The 24,832-nt window shown below is 46.1% G+C and overlaps 3 protein-coding genes across 4 annotated transcripts in view; 2 read left to right on the top strand and 1 right to left on the bottom strand.

Annotated features, from left to right (window-relative positions):
* The window catches only part of AK8 (adenylate kinase 8), a 65,618-nt gene extending 52,467 nt beyond the window's left edge, over nt 1-13,151 (top strand). For both annotated transcript variants that reach the window (XM_041475028.1, XM_041475029.1), the window contains exons 12-13: nt 10,530-10,610; nt 12,640-13,151. In XM_041475028.1, the coding sequence (XP_041330962.1) occupies nt 10,530-10,610; nt 12,640-12,877 (319 nt within the window). In that variant the 3' untranslated portion in view covers nt 12,878-13,151. The remainder of the gene's footprint in view (nt 1-10,529; nt 10,611-12,639) is intronic.
* A 5,522-nt stretch (nt 13,152-18,673) lies between these two features.
* GTF3C4 (general transcription factor IIIC subunit 4) lies at nt 18,674-24,497 on the bottom strand. Its single transcript, XM_041475201.1, has 5 exons — nt 24,294-24,497; nt 21,594-23,414; nt 20,388-20,518; nt 19,409-19,497; nt 18,674-18,738 (listed from the first exon to the last, which is right to left on the bottom strand). The coding sequence occupies exons 1-5, from the start codon at nt 24,495-24,497 to the stop codon at nt 18,674-18,676; spliced, it is 2,310 nt and encodes a 769-aa protein (XP_041331135.1).
* A 37-nt stretch (nt 24,498-24,534) lies between these two features.
* DDX31 (DEAD-box helicase 31) overlaps nt 24,535-24,832 on the top strand; it is a 44,384-nt gene continuing 44,086 nt past the window's right edge. Inside the window, 1 exon segment of the mRNA XM_041474842.1 lies at nt 24,535-24,832. This exon segment is cut by the window's right edge and continues 227 nt beyond it. Coding sequence (XP_041330776.1) covers nt 24,535-24,832 — 298 coding nt within the window.

Genomic DNA, 24,832 nt, shown 5'->3' with positions numbered 1-24,832 from the left:
AACATATTGAAATGCAAATAGCCCTTTCCACATTGAACTGAAATATAGGAGTTTTCTTCTGTATGATTGATTGTATCCAGGGCACTTCAAAAGACACAAAGAAAATACTTTCTGCAGTGCCTCTGATTCCTTGACATTGCCAAGTTCTGACGTTTCCTGTTAGCAATCATTGGCTCAGAGTGATTCCAGAGCCTGCTCTCACCTCTGCTTTTCTCCCATGTAATGCCCACAGTGCTGCTCACTGTTCCTGGGACAGACTCTGAGCTCAGTTTGCACAAACACTTTTATTATTAACCAACACTCTTTGCTGCTGTCCCAGGTGCTGAATGTCAGAAACGCAATTGAATGGATTTTACCAAATTGCAGATGTATTTAATCCTGCAATGGGTACTTCAAAGCCCCCCAAGATCACATGGAGTGTGTAGAACTGTCCCCATGATTATCTGGAAAGTCAGATTTCACAGCCAAGGCCCTGCCCACTTAGGTGAGTTTAGGATCAACTTTATCTCCCAGACAATTTAACCTTTCTGTTTTCTAGAGCAGGCAATCCAATTTCCATTTTATTCAGCCTCCCAGTGGGTTGATGACAAGTTTTCCTGCTATGTGACTGGTGTCATTATCCCTTATTTTGGAGCCTACCTGTTAAACTAAGCCAAAATTTTGCATCACTTAACCCAGAAACTGGGGACACACTATCAGTATATGGTAGTCCTGAATAAAGGGAATGATTTAATTTTTTTTTTTTAAATTTGCATGCTTTTTAACATCAGTGTCAAGCTATATGAGAAATCTTTTTTCTTTAGCATCCCAATTTTTTTCCCACCCAGACTGCCCCTAATCTGAGTGCTGCCCTGGGAAATGGGATGTGCAGTTCCTTCTTTCTGGGGCCACTTAGGTTTGCTCTGCTTTTTAGAAAAAAGTAACTATCCACTGAATGTAGGTCTCTTGCTGAACACCTGCACTGGCTTGCAAAGACATCCTGATTTCTGGTGGAGGGCTCTCCATAGGGATTGCTTTCCAAACCCAAATCCTGCAGGCAGCAGGTGCAGGGAAAGGATGAAGCAGATTATAAACTTTACATAATGACTTATATTGGAAGTTGCTGAGCTGTTTGTACAACACTTTGGGATGGAAAGCTCCAAACTGGACAGGTCAGGATTTACCACAGAGTTCCTGGGGTGGGTGACAAAACACCTTGCCAGGGACACGTGGAGGTCTGCAGTCTTCATCACTGAGTTAAAGAAATCCAGTATTCACCCAGCTTGTTGTTTACTCAATAGAGTCCAGGGTCTAACCACAAAATAGTGCCTGTGTGAGATGTTTATCTGATGGTACCTAATTTCTTCAGCAATACCTCTGGATATGGGCTGGGGATTTCACTGCTGGAAGAACGTGCCTGTTTTGACTGAGGAATAACTTGACTGATAGGCCCCTTCAAATCCAGAGAGTCTGTTTCATCAAACCCTGTGGCCTGTCAGCTGTGGGGGAGTGCTTTGTGAAACAGCAGGAAAGGCAAATTCCCCCATTCCTTGTGCAGCAAACTGGAGTTGTTGGGATGAGCAGCTCACACGACTCAGCAGCTCTTGGAATTAGACACTGAGTGTTCCCGGATGGGAAATCAACCTCCTTCATCTCTGGTGTGTTTTAGAATATCAAACCAGCTAAGTTTAAACACGATGTGTTATTCTTGATAGCCACAGCAATCTAGCTCTTCCTTGCTGGATTTTTTAAATACAATTTCCTCTCCACCTTCCTCGCTCGCTCCTCAGTATTGGAAAAACAAAAAGCAGCTCAGCGCACCAATATTTTCTCCACGGTGAAGTCAGCATAGAATATTAGTGTCCAAAAAGTTGTAAAACAAAAGACTATCATATGTTGCACCTTTTAATCATGTAATTGCTGAGTGACATTTAACTCTGAGGCTTTAAGTTACTCCTTTTCAGCCAGCCTTCTCCTCGTGCCCCTCTCGTCCCTCCCTCCTCCCAGAGCAACCTGCTTTTGCAGAGTAGTGCTTTAACTACACTGAAGTTTGGCTGGGCTTCTACATATTACAGCAGCAACACGAAAGCAAACAATTGAAGTATTTGAGAACAATGAAATATGTATGGCTATCTGTGACAGCCCTATAAAGCAGAGCAATTAGCCGCGTAATCCGAGAAAGCCAAAGCGCCCGGCAGCCCACGGTTCCCTATTAGTTAAATGCTTTTTGTACGTCCTCATCCCATCAAATCAACTAACACTTCCTTTAATTGGTTCATGAATTATACAGCTCGGCTGCATTATAATTTAATCACCAGTAAACATTCCTGGGGCCTGCTGTAAAGTGTATAGCGCTCATTAATTCCTTAATTTCAGCAGATGGAAGGGGAGATCGGATGAACGGTGGCAGTACAGAGCGCCTTGGGCAATGGAAGAAGGAAAAAAAGGTGGGGGGCCGTTTAGATTTTTTTAAGGGCTGTCAGAAACTCAATCTGTGAGCTGTCAGCAGCCTGGACCCGCTCCCCCCCCTGCCTCCCCCTGCCTTCACCCCACCTACCGCTGCAAGTGACTGACGGATTCATATGGAGCCTTGTCAAGCCGTCTTTAAACATCAAGCCAGCGGGTAAACCAAGCCCAATGTAAATTAATTCTTGTCTTACGGGCCCCCCTTTCTCTGTCCCCATGAATATTTCATGGCGGGCAGCATAAATATTAATTCTAATAGCTCTGCACAGTGGTTATTATTTCTGTTTTATGACAAATATTCATAAAATATTCAGGACCCTTTTTTAGAACATTTACACACTTGATTGTGAAATTTTCCAGCTTCCTGGGGACACAGTAAACATATTGGGGTTCTCTTGATGGACTTTTTTCTCTCTTAATTAATACTACGCCACATTAATATTTAATCAGATTTAGTTTTCCTTTCCCCACAAGTGAACCCTATTACATTTGAGGATTTATTTGACAGTATTTAAACAGGGAATTTTTATTCCCTATTATGAAATTGGTTTCTTTTGACACATATATAAAATGACACATTATAATCCATTCTTTTATTCCCTCCCCTTGCCCCCAAATCATACACTTTTTCGGTGTCAGTTCTTTTATTTATTTTTACATACCAAATATCTTACTAACGACAAAAGTTAGTGTTTAAATGTTGGGGGTGGGGGTTAAACGTCATTTATTCTAAATTTGATTCCATTTATTTAAGAAGAGTATAGGTTTTACCCTTGTTAGGAGCAGGAGGTGCTGGTGCCAAGCAGCAGACAGGCATCAGTCCTGAGATGAGTTTGCTGGTGCTTAACCCTGGAGTTGTTGCTCTGCTCCAGATTTGCTTTGCAGAATCTAATTATTGCAGGGTTGCAGGGATCTGAGGAAACACGCCTGCATTTGGGGGAGAGGGTTCAGGTTCCTGACCTCGGGCCTCTGGGGCTGCAGAGGCTGTGGATTATCTGAGGAGGGGTTTGATTAACCTTGTGCAGGGCAGAGATGGTGCCAGCCACACTCCTGTAAAGCACTGCTGGCTGCCATCTTATTCTGTGATTCATAAAGCACCGCTGGAATGAACTCCAGGGGGAATGCAAAGATGCTGGAATAACAGCTGAGAGTAAGGAGGAGGCAAAGAATAGAAATGAGGAGAGAAATGTAAAGCAGTTTTGAATGCAGGTATTAATGCATCCGAGCCACTGATTGCACACAGAAAGAGTTAATGTTGCCTCCTCCAAAGAAGCTTTAAAAATGCATTGAAGCCACTCCTACGAGCACATTTGCTCTCTCTGAGTGCCTCTCACTGTGCTCTGTGATGTTTGCACAGCCCCAAGTCCTGCAGACCATGGAAGGGCTCTGGCTGCCCAAAGGCCTGGGCTTCCTTGCTGCTGTGAATCCATGGAGCTGCTTTGCTTTATCCCAGCTCCAGACCCAGTCACTGCTGTGTCAGACAGGCAGCAGTGCCTGTTCCCTCTCTGTGAGCTGGTGTGGCACCTGCTGGGACCCTGCTGAGCCACCAGGCTGCTGGGCTGGGACACAGGAGGGACCCTGTCACCTCGGCTGCCTGGGCTGCTGGAGCCCAGCTCATCCAGCTGGGGGGTGAAAACATCCACCAGAGTCATAACTCTGCACTGCTGGTGAGGGGAAGGAACATCTGCAGCCTCAAAGGGTGTTGTTCATCTCACTCCCCTGGCCAGCAGCCGTGTCCTGGGAATAGTGCCCCACTGAGCTGCCCTTTGTAGTTATTCCACAGAAATGCATCCATTTGAAAAGATCCAGGGTCTGGAAATTGCTTGTCGTGCCATGAATCATGGTAAGAGCTCAATGAGCAAAACACTTGTGCTGATGAACCTGTGTTTTAGTGTTTATGCAGTGAGTTTTCCCTTATGGTGGAAACCTAGAGGGTGAAATTACTCCCCGAAATAGAATCAAGCATCTTTCATCAGAAGATATCCCAGAGTTTGAAAGAAATCAGTGAATAAAACCTCCCAACAGCTCCTTCCATAAATAAGAGATAAGGATCATTTTATCCATTGCAGAGACATGCAGGAGGAGTATTTAGGGTAGGGAGTAAACTGTGATTCATGTCGAGTCAGGGGTGCAGCCTCAGCAGAGCCTTTGGAGTCTGGTTACCCATGGGCAAAACACCAGGTGAGAGCTGCACTGAACCCTGAGCAGAACCTTGGGAGAAGGTAGATGGGATCTGTGCAACCAGTTTTCATTTTTAAGAGGGGGATTTGGGATGCAGAATGCAATTGTGGAAATATAACATGCTTGGCATCCTGTGTCTGGGCCATGGTGCCTGAGAAGAGGCTGAGCCAAGGTTTCATTCAGGTTCAAGGTGTCTTTTTTGCCATAGGGAAGGGGATGTTCTTTAGGGGAATTGGTTGATCCAAGTCAGGATCTCTGGAAAAACAACAAAGCTAAAATGGTCGTGGTTTTATCTGGAATAACTTGGATTCAAATCTGAACCTCCTTGTACCTGTCAAGTGGGACCACTAACTTGATTTGTCATATTGTTGTGATCATTCAGTGGTGCTACTCAAGGAAAAAACCTTTTTGCAATGCTGATAATTTTTGTACCCTGGCCAGAGCTGCCATCCAGCTCCTTTTTGCTTCTAAAATCCAGAAGTTTGTACAGTTTTGTGCACTTTTTGAAACTTTTAAAAGTTAATAATATGGTTAGTTTTAACAATGGGAGTCTTAGAGTTTACCCAAATTCAGGGCAGTTTTTAGGGGTGGTTTTGTCCCTCTGCCATCAGTCCATGATGCCCCCAAGGCTTTTCCATGCATTTGTGAGAACTCTGAGATTTCCTTCCCCACCTGCTTTGGCTGCTTTGTGAACCAAAGGGAGGAGCTTGAGTTTGTGCCAGGGATCACACGAGGACTGTACCTGTGGTGGCCTTTTAGGACCTTCTGCATCCTTACACTCCAACCTCAGCTCTTTCTCAGCTTGATATTCCAATTACAGCACTTGTAGCCATTGCACTGCCAGAGCAGCATCCTCCAGGAGTTCTGTTTTCCATGGGGAATTGTGCCACAGCACCAGGAGCACTGTTGGTATCTCCAGATGGAGTAAGATGTTCTGTGCCTCATGAAAGATACAATTATTTGTAGCCTTGAATTTGGCATTTTCTATTTGTCTGCCTGGAAAAGGAGATAACTTTTTCTTTCTTCCTCTCTCTTTCTTTCACTCTCTCCTTCCTGTTCCTTTTGCTCTGATTTAGCTGAGGGTCTGTCAAAGTTCTGCCAGCAAAGTTTGCTGTAACTTTGACATCACACAGGCATCTGATCTTCACTTTTTTTTCTTTTTTTTTTCTTTTTTTAAGCAGACTGATGTGGTACGTTGTAAACTGCCAGGAGCACTTGCTAATTTAGTACTTAATGACAGTCACAGAGAGTGTTTTTCTTGCCCCTGGAGAGGTTTTAGACACAGCTGGGGTAGATTTGCCACTATCAATTATGCACAATTTTAAACAAGAATTGGCCAGCAGGGGCCTCTTTTTTTTTGCAGAGTGCAGAGCATGAAGAATGGGAATATGGCAGCTGGTACCTGCCTGCGACAGAGAAGATATATAGGAGTCAGAAAATAAGGGAAAGATTAATAACTTACTATTTTTAAAGCTGCAACTTCAACTCAAAAGTTTAAAAGCAGCTTTAAAAGTGGCCCAGTGTTGGCTGGGGGTGTATTTTTGTTTTAATTAAAGCATCCTAAGTTTGTTGCAAAGCTTGGCCTGGCCCTGGTATAGCCACAAGCAAGTCAATGTCTCTGTTTTTGAAAGCCAGGTGGGATCAGGATCCTGTCTCAGATATCCTTTTGTGTTGTCTTTACATCCTTAAATGAAAACAAGGCATGGAATTGATTTCATGGTATGATCTGATTTCACAGACAATAGTTGTATAAAAAGGGCTTGGCTTTGGGCTCCACTCCCCCAGTGTCACAATGGGAAATGCCAAGGATGAGAATCTGACCTGAGAGAATAGCTCAGGTCTAGAACAGGCAACATCTGGATCCATCTCGGTCAGCCTCGTGCAGCAGCTGTGCTTAAAGGACAGCCCTGCTCCCAGGCAGAGCTCCAGCTCTCTGGAGATGTGAAGGCAGCTGGCAGGGCAGTGGAGCCATCCTGCAAAGGGACTGTCCTTAGCAGGAGCATTCCTTATTCACAGGATCCCGGGGTTCAGGCACACCTGCTTCTCTTACAGCAACACTCAAAAATGTTTCCCTTCCAGGTGTTGGAAGCCAGTGTGGTTATCTCCAGAAAACAGGAAAACCACCACCAAATAAATTCTTGTGAGGCCAGCACTGAGCACTGCCAGTTGTTAATAACTTGGATTAAATGGGTTGGTTGCCATCTGGAACAAATGCAGCTCAGGATTAGCTGAATGCTGCTGTGTAGGTCACAAATCCTTCACTTATGGCGTGGTTGGGACACATTTTTCCCAAAATCCTGTCTCAGAATCCGGGGTGAAATAACACCCCTGCCACCCCTGCTCTTTCCTCTCCTCCCCCATTTGCCTGGGGAAGCAGCAGGATGCTCTGGTGACCTCCAGGCTCTGAGATGACACTGTCTGAATAGTCAGAAGTGGCTGGAATACTCTTCTGGAATGCCAGATGGCTGGTAGGAAAACAGAGTTACATTCCAGCTGCTAGGGCTGGAATACATTTCATCACCATCCAAAGGCAGCAAGTTCTCATTTGACTGGGTACACAGTGAAGGTGTCATCATCATTATTAATTTGTTGGAATTTAATCTCTCTAATGTATCTGGAAGCTGCACTAGATTAGATAAATGATGTCAAGTACAGTGAGGAAGAGGCAAGATTCTGACACACGGATTTTTTTGTGCCTTTTAACATTTGTGTTCACAGTTTTATCATCTATAAAAGCTGACAGGACTGGACCTTTTCCCACATAATCCCCCTCCTCGGAGGTGGAACAAAGGAGAGAGGGCAGAGCTGTGCTTAGGAATCTCTGGTTTCCCTCAATGGGAGTCAGGGGGACATTTATCCTCAGAGGCTGCACCACGTTTCCCCCACAGTCTCCAACAGGATGCCAGCGATTTTTGGTTGCCCACAGGTGGATTCTGACCCTGTGGCACAGGAGTGAGGATTCCTGGTGCCCCTCTGGCCAGCCCTCCCTCCCCTTGGTGCTGAGTGACACCTCTCCCCTCCTGCAGCTGGGCTGGGAGCCGTGGCAGAGGAGCTGTGCTGGATGCTAATCCACAGGGTAATGTCGTGTCCTTTGATATGAGCCTGTGTTTCCTCTCCTCCCTGTCTACCAGTTCTGATGACATCTGTTTCATATTCCCCCTTGATAGGAGCTGTGACATTACAACATACAAAGCCTGGCTGATTCCTAAAGTGAGCTTTACAGGGGATGCATTTATGTGAGAAAACCACGCCTGCTGTGTGGAAGGGGCCAAGCTCTGCTTGGAGAGGAATCCAGTACTGGCAGGGAGTGGTTCCAGTTGCTGCTGGATCAAGGTCATGGGTGCAGCCCTCTGTGTTACAAGGATTTCCAAGAGAAATCCACCCAATGTGTTACCTGGGCAGTTGGAGGGTCAGCTTTTTTATGTGAGCAGAGTCACAGGAGCCTGAGCAAGGGACAGAGGCCAGATGTTGCTCACAAGCACCTTGAGGAGCTGCAGGAGATGTATCAGATAGCCAAGGCACTTCCCAGCCTGCATCCATGTAAATAGGCTTTACTCCTGTGAGTAAACCTCCTGGGGCTCCTAATAGACTGTGTGGGGTATGTGTCTCCTTCCAAATGGTAATAAAGCTTTCTAATTGGAAGTATTTTAAGTCTAGACTGTAGTTCTGTCAGTGCTTTTCCCCTTCATCTTTTTTTTTCCCCTGCTTCTGAACGACTGTAAACTGACAGCTCTGGGGAGTGTTGTTTTCTCTCATCTGTGGGAGATGTGTGGAGTGGCAGGGTAAGGCATCCCACCTTCCACTGGAAGGACCCTTGGGTTGGGAGTTTGTGCTGCTGTACAGTGAATTCTGTGTGTGCTGTTACACAGTGCACGTGGGGGAAAAAAATCCACATTAGCAGGGATGTCTGCACCCTCCCACATCTCCCCTAACTCCTCTTTAATGGTGACACCAGACTGGATAATAAGCAGCATCTTGTTTGGAAAAGAAGGGAGTCTCAGACAAGGCTTTCAGAGTTCATTTTGTTGGCAGCTTTTTAAGTGGAGTTTTTTAGGCTCTTCTGTTTCAAATACCATAATACTTTTTGTGTTCCTAACTATGAATTACAACAAGCTTTCTTGATATGCCAGGTTATAATCCTTCAGTGGGTTTGTTTATCTCAGGATATAATAGGAAACCCTATCAATTATCATGACTGTATAAATGTTGTTCCTCTCTACTAGAATATTCATCTTGAGACATATCATCAGATGTTACCTGTTCTGACAATCACGTTTTTGTGCCATTGTTGGGCAACAGAAACAAAGAACAACAAAATGTTAAGAGTGTAAGGGATAAAAGAGTGTTGAAACTGTTGTTCTTTTCCTGTCTTTGGAATCTCCAAGATCTTGAATGTTTTATTCCTGGCTGTTATTTTGTTACCACAGTGTGAATAGAAGTCATTATCTGTAAACATTTGAAAAGAGAGATGATTTTCATAACTTTAAATCCTACAAAGGATTCTAGTAATCTGCTATGTGCATGCCAAGGTAAAGCTCAGCCTTTCATCTGGTCTGATCCCACCCAGTCAGTGTAAAATGTTCCTTTGGTGAATGTCTAAACCACGCAGTATCTCCTGTGAGAAGCAGACAAAAATGAAAACAGGAAGCCTGGCCTTGAAGGCAGCAGCAGGAGAAGGTGTGTTGTAAAGAAAGATGTATTTACAGCCTTCAGCTTGTGCTTCGCTGGGAAAAATGATATTCATAGGTTCAAAGGAGCCTTATTTTTTATTTTGTTCTGAGCTAATTGTTGAATGTGATCTTTGTGCAGATCTGCTCCAGTCTCCAATAGCTGGGGGACAGGGGATTCCTGTCTGCTCATGCTCAGCAGTTTGTCAAGAATCTTCTGCTGAGGAGCTTTTGAACACAAATATAAAATTAACAGGAGCACTGTAATGAACCAAAAAGACAAGGAATCAGTGTGAGATGGGCACAGCAGTTTATGTGCAACAGTGGGATGTGTCTGGGTGCATGTGGGGCTTGTTTTCTGGTTCTGCATCCTTCCTCCACGTAAGGGAGTTTGTGTCCTCTCTGTGCAATGGGTTGGCAAGTCCTGCTCCAGCCCCCACTGAAAAGCTGTTCCTGTTGTGGGACCCACCCCAGTGACAGCGGGGGCTGCCCCTCTGAGGGCTGAGCAGCTCTCCCTCGCTCAGGCTCAATGGGAATTGCAGGTTCAAATGGAGCCTTCAGCATTAACATTTCCTTTTAGCAGTGTCACCAGCAAGGCCCAGCCCTGCTGAGCTGCTGGAGGGGACAGGGAACTGTCAGCAGCATCGTGGGGCTTGTGCTGTGTCCTAGCTCTGATCCTGCTCTGAAGGATGCAGGGCAGCAGTGGGAGAGCAGAGGACTCACTCTGGGGGGAGACAAGGGCAAAAGGAGTGGAAGTGGACTGAAACAGCAAGAGGAAAATCCCTCTCATGGGCACTGGAGAAATGCATAATTCTGGCAGACAAGCTCTTTCTCTGTCCTTGACAGGAACAGCAGAGGTTTTTATTTACCTTTGGGGTCATGTCATTGTGATTCTGTTTGCTGGGTGGGTTGGAAGTGGATCTGGAGAAGTTCAGAGGGAGGTGCTGGGGTGGTGAGCAGGCTGGGACAGGCTGAGAGAGGCTCCAGCTGCAATTCCCCAGCCTAAGCTGTCAGAGCACCCAGCACAGACAGTCCTGTGCCAGAGAGCTCCTGCCTTGCTGAGCCTGCAGACCAAACCCATGAGGAGAGGCTGTGCAGAAATCACAGAAATTTGTGACTCTGCAGGTCTGGGGGGACTGTCACTGCTGCTCTTCCTTTGGTGAGGATTAACTCCCACTCTGAAGGTCACAAGTGCTGTTCTCAGGGTGTTAATTCATTTAATTGTGTTCTCCACAGGGTGTTCTTCTTTAATCTCCCCTACGAGTCCATCATGGAGCGCCTGTCCCAGCGGAGGACGGATCCTGTCACTGGGGAGAGGTGAGCACTCCTGCCTCATGTCTAACGTTTTCCTGACTGCCAGGGAGATGAAAGCACCAAATCGGCTTCTTAGCAATCTAAGGAGCTCAGGAATGCTCTACTCCTGCTTAGGGATTCCTTAAAAGAAGAGTTAAAACTTTCATAGCTCCTGAAGCACCAGCCCCCCTTCCTGCTGCAGCAGCTCCTCAGAACAGGGGGGTTTAAATCCTGGTGCCTGAAATCTACAGCAGCAAATAACTCAGGTCTAGTATTTTAATGGTAACTCAATTGGTTGGGAAAATAATGCTGAGGGAAAATGTCTGAAACCTAGCCTAAATGCAGATGGTTTTCAGACATTCCCATGGGAATTTTGAAGGCTTCCCAGCTGGGGAAAATGGAAAATTTGCTGCATTTTACTTCCCCAGGCTCCTGTGATGGTCCTGTCTGCTGAGAGGTATTGATGTGTTTCCTGCAAAGGAGTAAAGCAAACTCCTTTGAGTGACTGAGTCACTGGAAGGTTTGTTCCTCTCACTGGTGTCACATCCCCTTGTCTCATCAGTGACCTCCAGCTTTCCACCCTTGATTTCCAGGGAACAAGTCACAAATTAAATTATGATTCCCCACACATAAATTTTAAACCCTTATTTTGCTTTTCTAAAGGCTGAGTGCATCCTATTGCATCAAAGACAAATCCTGAACCCTCCAAGATTAAGGCCAGAAGGAGTGGATTTGTCCCAAAGTGATGGATGATTATTCAGACATCTCACTCGAGGTGCAGCATTAACTTGTGACAGCAGCAGTGATTTGCTGTAACTGCTCTCTTTGCTTTAGTAATGAGCAATGTGGTTGTTCAGCAGGAAGGAGCAGGCTGAAGCAAATCATTCCCACATCTTTGCATTTCTTATCATTAGGATTAGGCTGTTCAGTATCTGCTCCACTTCACACGCTTCCCTCTGCCACACTCTGGGGTTTATTCCTCGCAAATTCTCCGTGAATTGAATTCTTTTAGGTGCTGTGTCTAATCCTTGGCATGTGTAAAGCCTTGGCATGTGTAGAGCCTCTGGCTGCAGGGCAGGGGTGGCCTTCAGCTGTGCCCTAAATGATTCCCCTGTGGAAGAACTCTGTGTCCACATCATTGGGTGCAGCTCTGCAGAGACACAAACTCTGCTGTCTCCTTGGTTTTGCATTTTTCCAAAAATATCAGGAACATATCCCAAAGTATCCCAAATTTTGGGAAATTTGTCTGTACAGGAAGAGAGAAAAGCTGGTTTTGTGTTAGCGCAGAGCAGATACTTACCCAGAGTTAGGATTACCAATTCTAACAGGGAATTTAAACACTTGATTGCAAAGGAACTTTCAGAGGTTGTTGGGAGCCTTTGGCAATGCAGGAACATCATCAGAATTCCTTTGGTGTCAGCTGAGCTGGGCTGTGGCACTGCTACAGGACTCTGAGGATGAAAATCCTCTTTTCTGCGGAAGTAACTGAGGCAAGCCACAGCTGTGAATTGAGGGAAGCCAAATTCTGGCATTTGGAAAATCAAAAATAACCAAAACCTATCTCAGGTGAATTAACCTCTTTTTACCTTCTGCTACTACATAAAGGTGTTAGCAATTAAATGCCTGAGAGCTTTAAACACAGTTCAAGTGACAGGTCCCAGCAATGCTGGGTACAGGGCTGTGTTTATGTTTAAGGTTAGGGTTTTTTAGATGCTTTTTTAAAGACAGGAATCAAAGATTACAAGTAAAAGGTCTGGAAATGCTTCAGAACCCAGAGCACTGGGTAATGTAATAGAAATTTCTCCTTGTGTAGAGCAGATGAACACAACCAATGTCACCATCAGAGAAACCCTTGGCCTTTGAGGATCCAGGATTCTTGAGGGCAGCAATGACAGATTACCAGCCCTGAAATTTCCAATCTTTGTTTTAAAACCCCAACCTGGAGCAGAAGGAGGCCAAGGGACTGTGACAGGTAAAAGCATGGAGTACCTGCAGAACTGGCTGCTGTGTCCTCAGGCTGAGCTGAAACTGTGGCATTTCTTCTCCTCTCCAGATACCACACCACATTCAGACCAGCTCCCACTCCAGAGATCCAGGCCAGGCTCAGGCAGAACCCCAAGGATGAGGAAGAAAATATTGAGAAGCGCCTGGACATCTATTACAGCAATGTCAAGGCCCTGGAGGATTTTTACCAAGATGCCTTTTACGTCAATGCTGACCAAGACCCTTATGTTATCTTTGAGTTCATAGAAAGCTGTATCATTAAGCCCCTTCCATGTAAGAAACATTAGAAGTTTATCATTTAAAGGGATGATTTGTGGAAGAGTTGATTTTAAATTTTTCCCTGTAATATTGGCAGTCTGGTTGCTGGAGTGGCAGGTTATCACCAGGGAGGGGGAATTCAGCCAAGCTGTGATAAATCTGAAGCTCACCAAGGCTGAGGGAAGTACTGAGGGTAAGAAATTGGGCTTCAGGGGAAAGTTTTTTGGCTTTTGTTTCATGATGCAAGATATAAAACACTGTGGCTGGGGAAGTCCTGTGTTTAATTTAATTTTTTTTTTCTGTTTCTGAACAGTAGTTTTGTCTTCACTATGTAAGACCCATGAAGTCAATTTGGAGTATTAAAGCTGTTAGATGTGTTTGTGTCTTCATTCTCCACAAAAACCACCCAGGCACTCCTTGCCTCCCTCTGTCCCTTCAAGCAAACCCTTGTAACTTCAGGTGGAAAGACCCCACTTGTCCAGGTGGCAATGGGGATATTGTGTTATTTTGTGAGAATTTAAAGTCAGAATTTTTGATACTTTTGGGAGGGGAGGGGTGTTGATGGATGGGAATTGGACTTTCTGGCCTTGAGGGCAGCTCTGAAAGTCTCAGAATAAATATCTTTGAAACCTAAGAAAGCCAAATCCAAGCAATCTGAGTCCCTGGTGCCTCCTGAGCTGAGAAATTCCAGCCTGTAGCACCAGGCTGAGGCAGAGGCTGCTCCCAGGCACAGGGGCCAGCCAAAACCCTTGTGTTCAGCTGGGCAGGGACATCTTTAACAGCTCTACCTGTTACAAATGTGCTGGTTGGTGACTGCTTGGGCAGCTGGGTTTTCTGCCATTGCTATGAAGATGTGCTGCAGCATTCATGCATAATTGGGAGCCCTTCTATTAATAATACATGGGAAGCTCATCTTGCTAATATCACCTTCATCTGAGCGTTCCTACTAAATATTTTGATAGATGAAATGGATAGAGAGTGTATTTAAATACTGTTTGTACTGCAGCTAGGGTACAAAAGGGACAGTGCATCTTTAATTAGACAGGTACATCTGCTTAATTAATTTAGCTGTAAAGCCCTTTTTCCTCTTCATTCTTTCATCTATATGCGGATGCTATATTAGTTCCGCTCCGCTGGTTCCATAGAAACTGAGAAAAAGAGCTCAGTCTCATTGAGATGCACTTGGCATGTCTGGGTAGGAGTCTCAGGTCAGTGGTCAACCCCCAAGGGTTTGCAGCAGGCCTGAAGTGCAGAACGTCAGGGTTAGCAGAACATGCTAATACTCATGTAGAACTCTCCCTCAGAAACAACTAAAACAATTGACATTCATTTAATTACTGTAAACGAAACAGCCCCTGCATGACTTTGCATAGTAAAGCCTGTTAATACCAAAAAGGTTCAGTGGGTGGAAGCAGGAATTAGGCTTTTATAATTGGAATGCAACACTTGAAAACCAATTTGGTAACTAGGCGTGATTTTATTAGCATCTTATTCTGGCAAAACAAATGTTGAGCAATGAGAAAAACAAGGTGAAGAGGAGGTGGTAGGAGCACAGCAGGGATCAGACGTTACTGATTGCACAGCTTTGCCCAGGTCTGGAATGGACATCTTCCATCACTCTGCTTCCCAGAGACACTTTGTGGAGAGGGCTGCCTGGAGCTTGTGCTGGAAGTTATAATAAGTCATGCTGTTAATTATGGAGTTTAGCAACAAGGTCGATTTGTCCAAATGTTCCACAAAGTTTTGTGTCCCCCAGCTCCAGACAGTGGTGGAAAGGCACTTGGACACCCCCAGGCAGGAGATCCCCTCCTCCAGCAGCACCTCTGCAGGGACTCCCTGTGGCTCTCCAAGGATTCCCCTGCTCTCACTTTTCCCTGTGAGGCTTGGATGCTGCTCAGGGAATGGAGTTGACCCCAACCTGCTCTGTGGTGAGGACTCTGAGGAGCAGGGATGGCTCATCCTCCTCCTCCCTCCCAGGGAATATTTATTTCTTTATGTATGCACTGACAACCACAGTATTTCCTCTCTAGACATACACAATAGGATTAAGAGAGTGAGGAAACACCAAAGGAGAGGGTGAATGATGAAGTCCCAGAGCCATAAGTGAACTGAGGTGAAAGGCAGCAATGAGGTCCCTCACCACCAATCCCAGAGCAGGAGGTGTAATTTGGAGACACAGGACTGAGTCCTTGTGACCCCAAACTTCCTCCTTAGTTCCAAGAATAGCACCTAGTACCAAGACACTGTACAATCCAGAGCTGTTCCACTTCTCCATCCAACTTGGATTAGCCAAGGGTATGATTTCTTCATCCCAGTGGAGGAGGGATTAACTCCCAGTGTGATACCAGCGTGAGCAGCAAATCTTAAATGCTGTCAGAAGCTCCTCTTCAAGGAAAATGACACCTTAGCTCTGGACAAACAGGATGTCTGCCTGTTAATTCTCAGCTGCAAGTATCATAATCCATTAAAAAAATAAAAAAGAGCAGCAGGAACCCTCAGTCTCTGCTGGAATGTTGCTCTCCCTCTGGGGATGAGGGTCTTTGAACAGCCAGAGTGTTCACCACCAAATGGTGAGGCAGCTGACGTCTTCCAACTATTCACTTGTTTGAAGTATCCTGCAAAACTTGGGCAAAAACTTACAGAGATAAACTCCAGTTCTGTGGGATTTGTTCTTTGAACACTTCACTTGGTGTCTCAAAACAGACTGGGCCTTGATAGATGTGTTGGTTTGAGGAGGCAGCTCTGATAATGGCAAAATAACACAAGGCTCTGGCAGCAGGTGCTCGTTCTTGCTCCCCTTCCCTGTGAGGTGACAGCAAGGTTGGATCAGGACAAGAGTAGGACCAACCCTTGCATGACCAGAACTGCCCCTCACAAATCTGAGGCATAAAAAGATTCCTGGAGCAGCCTCAGCGCTCGCTGGGCAGCCAAACCCACTCAGGTCAGCACCAGGGGTTAAATGTTACTGAGTGAGGTGGGCTCTGCAATTCTGGCTAAAAATGCACTTAGGGACAAGTGCTGGTTTACACAAAAATGAAATCCCAATTCCTCTGTACCTGTTGTGAACAGGTCAGGGGGAAGAGTGGAAGCTTTTTGCTAAAGGATTTCCACTGGCAGACAAAGACAACATCGTTGGCTTTAAAATTCCATTTTCCCAGAAGTCTGAAACCAGGTTAAATAAACTGGCAATGGCAGACTGGGCATCTAGTGCCTTGAAAGACAGGGAAAATACACATTAATGCTGCAATGTTAATGTGAGGTGTGCTAGAGCTTCTCCATGACAAACCATTAAAATTCAGTTCAGAGAAATTCAAGAGAACTGCCAGAAATGATCAGCAAGAACCAATCTAAACTGTTATCATGTGAACCTTTGGGTCAGCCAGACTTAAACATTTCAGTAGCTCAGGATATTTTTATGGTGCCTAAGCCATGGCCAAAGAACATTTCTTTGACTTTTCTGAAAGCACTGGGACAGGGTTCTGCAGGGCTCCCTCCCCTTCTCCACAGGCAGGAGAATTTCTAAACTGGAACATTTACTGATGAGCTGTCACAGCTGCCAGGGCAAGGACTTGCAGCTTCCATTTAAAAAGCCTTCTCCACCACCAGGAATAAACCCCTACTCAGCTCATATGAAAAGGGATGTTCTGTTCCCCCAGGCCCCACCAGCACTGGAATTTTGTCCCAGGTACCAGAGCTGGCCCAAACTCACACACGTTGGGTATCGAGGTTACTCCTTGTTTTACTGGATACCAACACGAGCTACATTTCTCTTCTCTGCAGACACACTGAAGTAATTTCAATTTTCAATGCACAGCAATAAAAAACTAAATGTTTCTTTAATACAATTATGGTATCACTTCCAAGGATATTTACAAACAAGGCTAATTATTTTACAGATGAATGTGCTTCTGCTGTTTCTAGGCTACTTCAGTAATGTTCTTCTCAGTCACTGCATGATCATGCTTAATGCATGAGACACTGAGCAGAAGGACAGCTGACTTCTTTAATGTTTGCTGAAAATAAATTTGCTCCTATTAAAGGTGAAGGAACATTAACAAAATATGCACAGTCATTGAATGGAGGAAACAAGCACCAATCACACATGCACTGGTGGGAGACTGATAATGTCAGCACAATTCCATGATCTCTCAACAGCTGTAGAGCACTTCCCACACAGTGGAAGTGTCAGGAATCACAGACAGGGCGACACCTCTGCGATTGGTACTCTGCAGAATGGAAATACACAAACTCAGGATTATTTGACAGCATGGATTGAAGTCAACAAGACAAACTGTACCAAGTAACCACACACATTTGGGAGGTATTATTCCTCTAACACTGCATAGGAGGTTGAAAAGGATTCTGCTCCCTGTAGGAACAGATGGCAAAAAATAGATGGTTTTTCTGATAGGACAATTAGAAGGCAAAATAAATTTCTGGACTCGGCCACTTGAAATGGAGAAATTCTACAAGAGCCTGGAGTGACAGGATAAGGGGGAATGGCTTCAAAAGGGTTAGATGGGATATTAAAAACAAATCCTTCCTTGTGAGTGTGGGCAGGCCCTGGCACAGAGTGCCCAGAGCAGCTGTGGCTGCCTCTGGATCCCTGGAAGTGTCCAAGGCCAGGCTGGACAGGGCTGGGAGCAGCCTGGGACAGTGGGAGGTGTCCCTGCCCATGAGAGGGGTGGAATGAGATGAGCTTCATGATCCCATCCAACCCAAACCATCCTGGGATACACAAAGAGCTTCAGCAGCCTCCTTGGCCCTACCCAGAGCATGTCAGCCATGGTGGGGCTGGGTGTGGGGTTGGATTTGGGGTCTTCTGTTTGTTTGGGGCTTTTTACTGAGCTATTATGAAAAGAAAAACTGTCAGCTGGGAGTGATTATTTGTGTGTCAGATTTGTATAAAACTCAAGTGCTGTATGAGGGAGACTCTCAATTTAATTGACAGTAGTGTTAATTGGTAATGCTTTTGGTAACTGAGTTTCTCTGGAAAAGAGGTTCCTCTTGGTAGAGGGTTAAGTGAAACCAAAGGCAAATACTTTGGCAAGAGCTGGGAAGGAGTTAGAACTTAGTTCAGAAAAAGAAAGTGGGGCAAGAGACTTAAGAGCATTGGAAATTCTATATATGTATATATATTAGTGTTTAAGCTAATTGCTATTAGTTTAATAATAATTATTATTATTATATTTAAAAATTATTCTTACTGATCCCAGGCAGCCAGTATCGCCCTTCTGACTGAAACACTGTTACAGTTCTGAGGCAGTTACTCTTCTAGACTTTCAGTGAAATTGATGTAATGGCCAAATTCTCTCATAGGGCTGTAACTGGGATCTGCTCCTCTGGGCAAGACACTGGAACCATGGATTATTTGGAGAGTTCCATGTTCTACAGCAAATGCCAGGGTGGTTAAAAAGCAAAGGAGAGCAGTGCAAGCTGGAGCCTTCTCTACCACCAAGACCATTCAAGAGGCAGCTCTGCTGTTCCCATCCCAGCTTTTGGGAATTGACACTGGTGTCAGGCAGAAAGGACAATTCCCACTGTGCTCAACCCTCCAGTTCCTTGTCAGTGTCCAGCTGCTGAGGCTTCCTTGGGTGCATTTCCAAACAGCTTTAAACTGGCTCTTCCAGGTGCATTCCTGTTTCTGGAGCATGGAATGGGCTCTGGATTTCAGGAGTTTGTAGAACCTGTGATGTTCTATGTACAGGGCTGTGGACAAGGTGTTCTCCCTCCAGCAGAGTCTGTGTTCCTGTCTCTGTATCCTCCCAGGCTGAAGGGAGCTTATGCAGTAGAGAAAATACTTTTAGTCTTGACACAGCTTTTCTCTAGAACACAGGAGAATCGCAGAAGGTGCAAGGTCCCTGCAATAACCTCTTGATCCATTCAGGATCTGCAAATAAGAAAACAAGTTGTTTAAATCTGGAGGCAGAGATGAACAGAGGAATGACACCTGAGATGCACAAACTCAACAGGAATCCTGGACAGTTTGTATATATTCACATGCAGGAGTGACTGAGAATTCAGTGAAATCCAACTCTGTTTCTGCTCTGAAATTTCAAGTACTGCCAGATTAAATTCCACCTCAGCAGGGGACACAATTAAGGTGAAAACTCCATGCTTTATCCTTACATGCTCATAGCTATATAGGAAAAAAATGTAAAGGATCATCATGGCCCAACTGCAGTGTTCTCATTTTCTGAACTGAAATTAGATCCCTCACATAACACAGTCCTTGGTTCCTGTTTCTTTATCCCTCTTACAGAACTGGATGCTGATATATTCAACTTGAATATCAAACTAACTACTGGAGCATTCCAGCACAGATTATATGTTTACCCAGATTTCATTAAAATGTGGGATTTATACCTCAATTCCTGCAGTTTATTAATTTGCAATTAACATGTCACTAATGCCCAGACAACACCAGGACACTGTGAAATGCAGAGCTTCACATGGGAATTGCCTAAAAGAGTGAAATCAGTGAAACTAACTCAAGCCATTTTGTAGATAACAGTTAAAAAGCCCCAATCCTGCCTCTTTTGGCCCCAGGGACATTTTACCTTCTGGGGTTGGGTGCCGTGCAATGCTGTCGTGAAGCAAACACCTCCTGTACACCAAACTCTGGCAGGACTGGTAGGTGAGAAAGCACCTGTGAAAGGACAAGCAGTTTTATCAAGAGGTTTGGGGTTTACTGCTTTATGACCTGCTCCTGTGCCCTGACCAGGAGTTCAGTTCTGTTCACAATTTGCTTTCTGAGAGTAAAGGCAGTAATGAACCACATTAAATATGAAAATTAATAATTTATTAATTCAGGTAAACTTCCCAAGTGTACCAAATTGCATATGGACACAAAAATGAAAGGTCAAAACTCAATATATCATTGACAAAAAAATTCTAGCATACACTAGAGGAGCTGAAAAGCTTGAGGCCCTACTGCACAAGGAAGAACCAGGGTGTCCTTAAGGCCATGACTATTTACCCAAACTAGCACACAAAACCTGTTAGGCACAGCTTTTCTCTGTGACAAACTGGTGACTTGTCACAGCTCCAGGGACAATCTCCATGCACCTCCCACACTGGTACAGGAAGATTTCATTTTCTAAAATTTCAAATTCTAATTATGTAATTTTCTAAAATTTCATTTCATTTGCCTGGCTTTCAATGTGCCTGTTCTCAATCATTTCTTGTTAAACTGATTTTCTTTTCAAATGCTGAAGGAGCTTGAACAAACCTTCCCTCAAGTGATGTTCCAAAGGATGACTTGTCCTTGATTTTCCCTTGCCTGCTTTCTCCCTGACCCCATATTCCCCCAAAAAAACATGCTCAAAAGCATTTTACTATAAAAACACTATCCTGCTAAGAGAGAACCAAATCCAACCTCCAGTGCCCTGGCTCTTATGGAAGAGAACAGAAAAAAACTGCAGCATGGCTAAGATGCTTCATGCCTTTTCACTCCAGTGCTAACAAGTGGCTCAGTGAGCTCCTGAAGAATCTCTGAACTGCCCAGAGGGGACAAGCTCCGGGTGCCTCAGCCATTACCTGAGCCAGATGTGGCCGTTGGAGCACACGGCCTGCTTGCGGTCGGTGAAGGGCAGGATCTCCTTGCACAAACTGCAGTGCTCGGGGAAGGTCTGCTTGTTCATCTTCTTCAGGATGTGCCCAATCAGCACCTGCAACACACAGGAGGCACTCAGCCACACAGCCCAGGGTGGGAACACCTCACTGTGATTTCAGAGTGACACAGAATAAGTTGAATTCCAAAAAATCAAAGTGTAAGAAATACAATGTATCAGTAAGTATTCATTTATTTTCCTTTTGTTCTCTTAAAGATTTCTGTCTCACACTAAAGGGATATAGACTTTAAAAATAGTAATTCCTTGCAAATTTTAAAAGTACTGAAAGAACTGATAGCACACCACTGACCATAACAGCAATGCTTTCCCTCATGCCTATCACAGTGGATGTGCTAAAAAACAATTCCTGTTCAGAAATTACCTGGATGTCTTCAGCACTCATCTGGGAGTACAATGTTTATAGCAGAGCATTTATGTGATCAAATTTGTCTGTGACATTTCAATAGATATAAACCACATCCCAGGGACCTTTAAAGTGTGACAGCAAACTGAATAGATAAAATACAATTTAGAAGATGCTTTTCATCACTATAAAAAAGAACCAAGATTCTTCTAAGATAAGAAAAGCAAACTCTCAAACTTTCAATTCATATTAACTGAATGCCAGAACAACCCAGCAGTTGCCAGAGCACTTTCCTAGTGAGTTACTGATGGCCACACTTGGCTGTGATGCCAGCAGGGAGAACACCACACTACACCAGCTCTTAACATCAGAACTGCAGTGTGAGTGACTAGAGGAAATACACCTGAAGTTGACTTGTGCAAAGAGGATGGATTAAATAAACTGAGTAATGAAAACAAACATCCCTCAATCAGCTCATGTTCTAAACCCACTGACAGAAGCACAGTAACCCCAGTCCTCTCCCCAGTTCTCCAAGAACTCAAGCATCTTTGTTCTTTATTGTACCTGATCCAAATTTCAACATCTGTATTTACATTCCCTCCTATTCCACAATATCAAGGAAGGACAATTTAAGCTGAATGTTCTACAGAATCTCACTGGCAAGGATGACATGACCACAGCTCTCATTCCCAGCCCAGCTGTATTTTCAGGAGTGGGGAGAAGGAAGTGACAGTGACACAGAATCCCTGGAGCAGAGGTGCCACTTACTCGTGCTGTTCTGTCATCGTAGCCATCATCAGACATTAGGAAGTCACAGACTCCTCTGGTGGGAATGCTGGTGTTCTCTGTAATCCACGTGTGCAGGTAAACTTCTCCCAACACCCGTTTCATGTGTTCTCGTGTCAAGTGCATTTCTACAGCCTCAATCTGTGCCTGTATTTCAAGAAGTTTTTCTACCATTGGCTCACGGCCTCCAGTGTCACTTGACTGATGGAGAGAATCCTCTGCAGTGTCATCAATGTCCACACCTTTGCCTGTGTCCCCCAGGCTCTGCTTGCTGGCTTGTTTTGAAGTTCCTTCCTCTTGATCATCTTCAGTGCTGCCCATCCCAGGCGAATCTGATATCAAGATTTTGGCATCCTCGTGTGAAGGTCTCCACGTGACCTCTGAGGGGGCTTTCTGCATCGACTGGTACAAAATCCTCAAGAGAAACAACTTAAACCTCCAGAAGTAAGTGGAACCACAGCTCTCTATCTTTTTATCCAGTGCCTCCTGTAAGAACTGAGGAATGTGCTTATCCTTCAAGATTTTCCAGCGCACAAGATCCGTCAAGTCCACTTGCCTGAAAAGGTTCTGAACAGAAGATTCCAAGAGCTGTGCAGCTGCCTCCTCAAAAGTCTTGAGGGTGACAAACTGAACTTGGTAGTTTTTGTTGACCGGGTGCAGCCCGTTGGCCATGCCCTCGGTGGTGATGACCGCCAGGTACGCCCCGCAGGGGCTGACGGCGATTCCGTGAGTCCTGACACAGCCAAACACCTCCGAGAGCTTTATCAGCTGGTGCTCAAACTTTAAAGCAACGTCTGTGAATATGGGGATGAGCTGCCTGACCTTGCCATCGCTGGAGCAGGTGTACACCGTGCCGTTCTGCTTGTCCGCAGTCATGGAGACAATGGGCAGGGAGTGGAGCCCCGTCACGTGGGAATTGTGCACGTTCAGCCCCGCTTTGGATATCAGCAGGAGGCACCAGAACACGTAAGGGCCTCTCGCAGCCACCACCAGGCTGCAGCTGCATTTCTGGTAGGGGTGGTAGAGAGGGATGCATTTGATGCTGTGCACGGGCAGCTGGTCCATCTCCTGCCACAAGACCACGGGCTGCCTCAGCGTGAAGTAGCCTTTGACCGCCTTGAGGTTGACAGGGATGATCTTCACCGGGCCGTACGCGCTGCCCACGATCAGCCCGCTCATCTTCCGGTTGTTGTGCTCGTACTCCCACCAGGACAACACGCTGGGGGAGCTTATTCCCGACTCGATGGTATTGCAGGAAGTGATGGATTCCTTGCCCAGGAAGGGCAGCTGGAACTGCCACACGGCGATGTTGCCGTTCTCGAAGAGCACGGCCAGGAGCACGCTGCCCACGTCGCGGCACTCGTTGTTGTGCTTGACCTGCTGGGTGGTGCAGATGCCCGACCACTCCATGCGCACCGGGGCCTGCATGCTGTGCCGCCGCTGGAACTCGGGGAAATCTCCCAGCTCCCCGCAGGGAGCGTCAGCCTTGCACAGTCTGTAGCCAGCCTCCAAGAGGCGCTCGCCGTAGAGCTCGGTCAGGTCCACCAGCTGCACCCACTGCAGCCGGTTGAGGTTGGCGTGGATGGTCAGGCGGTTGTCCATGGTCAGGGCGGCCAGCAGGCACCTCCCGTTGGCGTCACAGCCCAGAGGGGACCAGCTGGAATATTTGAAACCCCGCATGGGGGTCAGGGACTTCCCCTCGGGGTTGAACACTCGGTCCAGCATAAAGGTCTGGCTGACGGTGGGATCCACTGAGCTGGCGAATTTCTCCTTACACTCAGCCACCTCCTTCTTTGGGCCGACCTAAAAGAGAACAAAAAGAGCCTTTAAAACTATTGTACAGGTGCTTTTTTTTTAGGAAGACTTTCCTGGAATTAATTCTCTCTTCAAACAGAGCATCCCCAATCACAACCAACACCACCCTGGTTAATTGGTGTCACTCCTAAAGACTTCAGCTTCATTAATGCCCTGAATTTGCATAGTTTTGACTCTCAGCTACTGAATTTTTGTCTGCTGAATCAAAGAGCCTGTTTTCATGCTTTTGTTCTTTTAAAGATACCTGGCATAATATGTAAATACTCAGTATCTCAACTCCATTCCATATTCTCAGCATTGTTTTGGAAAATAAAATCAGATTCACAACAACAAAAGTATTAAATAATAAGATATCCACCCACATCTGCCATTTTCATGAGAAGTCAGATGTTCCCCTGAAGGCCAGAGAAATCCCTGCTGCAAAAATCCTTCAGCTTAGGTAGCAAAACAAAGGAAGATTCCTACTTAAAATTGTAGTGAAATAACTGTACTGGAGCTCAAGTGATTCTCAGAAAACAGCAGAACTTCAGAATCCCTGGAAATGACTGGGATATGGTTTTTTCTCTCCTGTGCTTTTAAAATGAGAGCCTGCAGCAAGTTCTGGGCAGGGCAGGGGCAGCTCCCCAAGAGAAGGATCAGAATCCCAGGATGGGTCAGGCTAGAAGGGACCACAGTGGGAAAGACTCCAGACCCTCTCCAGATTCTGCACAGGAAAAAGTTATTCTCGTGTTCAGGTGCAGCTCTGTGTCTTTCAGTTTATGCTCGTTTCTCTTGTCTTATTGCTCGGCACCATGGTGAAAACCACAGAACCATTAAAGCTGGAAAAGCCTCTGGGATCACGGAGGGCAGCCTGTGCCCGATCCCCACCTTGTCACCCAGCCCGAGCCCTGAGTGCGCCTCCAGTCGATCCCTGAACACCTCCGAGGCCGGTGGCTCCCCGAGCTCCCTGGGCAGCCCATTCCGAGCCCGATCGCCCCTCCCGTGAGGGAACCCCAGATGTCCAACCCGCACCTCCCCCTTTAGACATTCACACACACCGACGAGGCCGTGCCAGGCGCTCACCTTGAGCATGCAGGCGGCGGCGGGCGCGGGCACGGCGGTGCGGTGGATGACCATGTCCTGCCCGCCGCTGTGCACGTCGCTGAGCTGCTCCAGCACGGCGATGCTGCGGGCCGTGCTCACCGACACCCGGTGATCCTCGGACCATGCCAGCGGCTCCAACCCGCTGGCGCCGTGCTGCAGCCGCACCGCCGGCTCTCGCCGCACCGCCGTGAGCCGGAACCCGGCGCTCGCTGCCGCCGCTGCCGCCGCCTCCTCCGCGACCGCCTCGAGCCCCAGCGGCGGCTCCTCCCGCCCCGCCGCCGCCATGTTACCGCCGCCTCACGGGCCGCGCGCACGCGCTGCCG

Source organism: Pyrgilauda ruficollis, unplaced genomic scaffold (assembly GCF_017590135.1).
Source record: "Pyrgilauda ruficollis isolate IOZ18807 unplaced genomic scaffold, ASM1759013v1 scaffold34, whole genome shotgun sequence".
NCBI lineage: Eukaryota > Metazoa > Chordata > Aves > Passeriformes > Passeridae > Pyrgilauda > Pyrgilauda ruficollis.
Note: the sequence above shows the minus strand (reverse complement) of the source record. Positions and strands in the feature narration are given on the sequence as shown.

Excerpts from the sequence above, each read along its gene's own strand:
- GTF3C4 (XM_041475201.1), bottom strand. The coding sequence starts at position 24,497 with ATGCTCAAGGTGAGCGCCTGGCACGGCCTCGTCGGTGTGTGTGAATGT. Across the intron at positions 20,519-21,593 it reads ACGATGACAGAACAGCACGA|GTGCTGATTGGGCACATCCT; the intron begins GTAAGTGGCACC and ends TGTGTGTTGCAG. Across the intron at positions 18,739-19,408 it reads ACGGCACCCAACCCCAGAAG|ATCCTGAATGGATCAAGAGG; the intron begins GTAAAATGTCCC and ends TCTTATTTGCAG.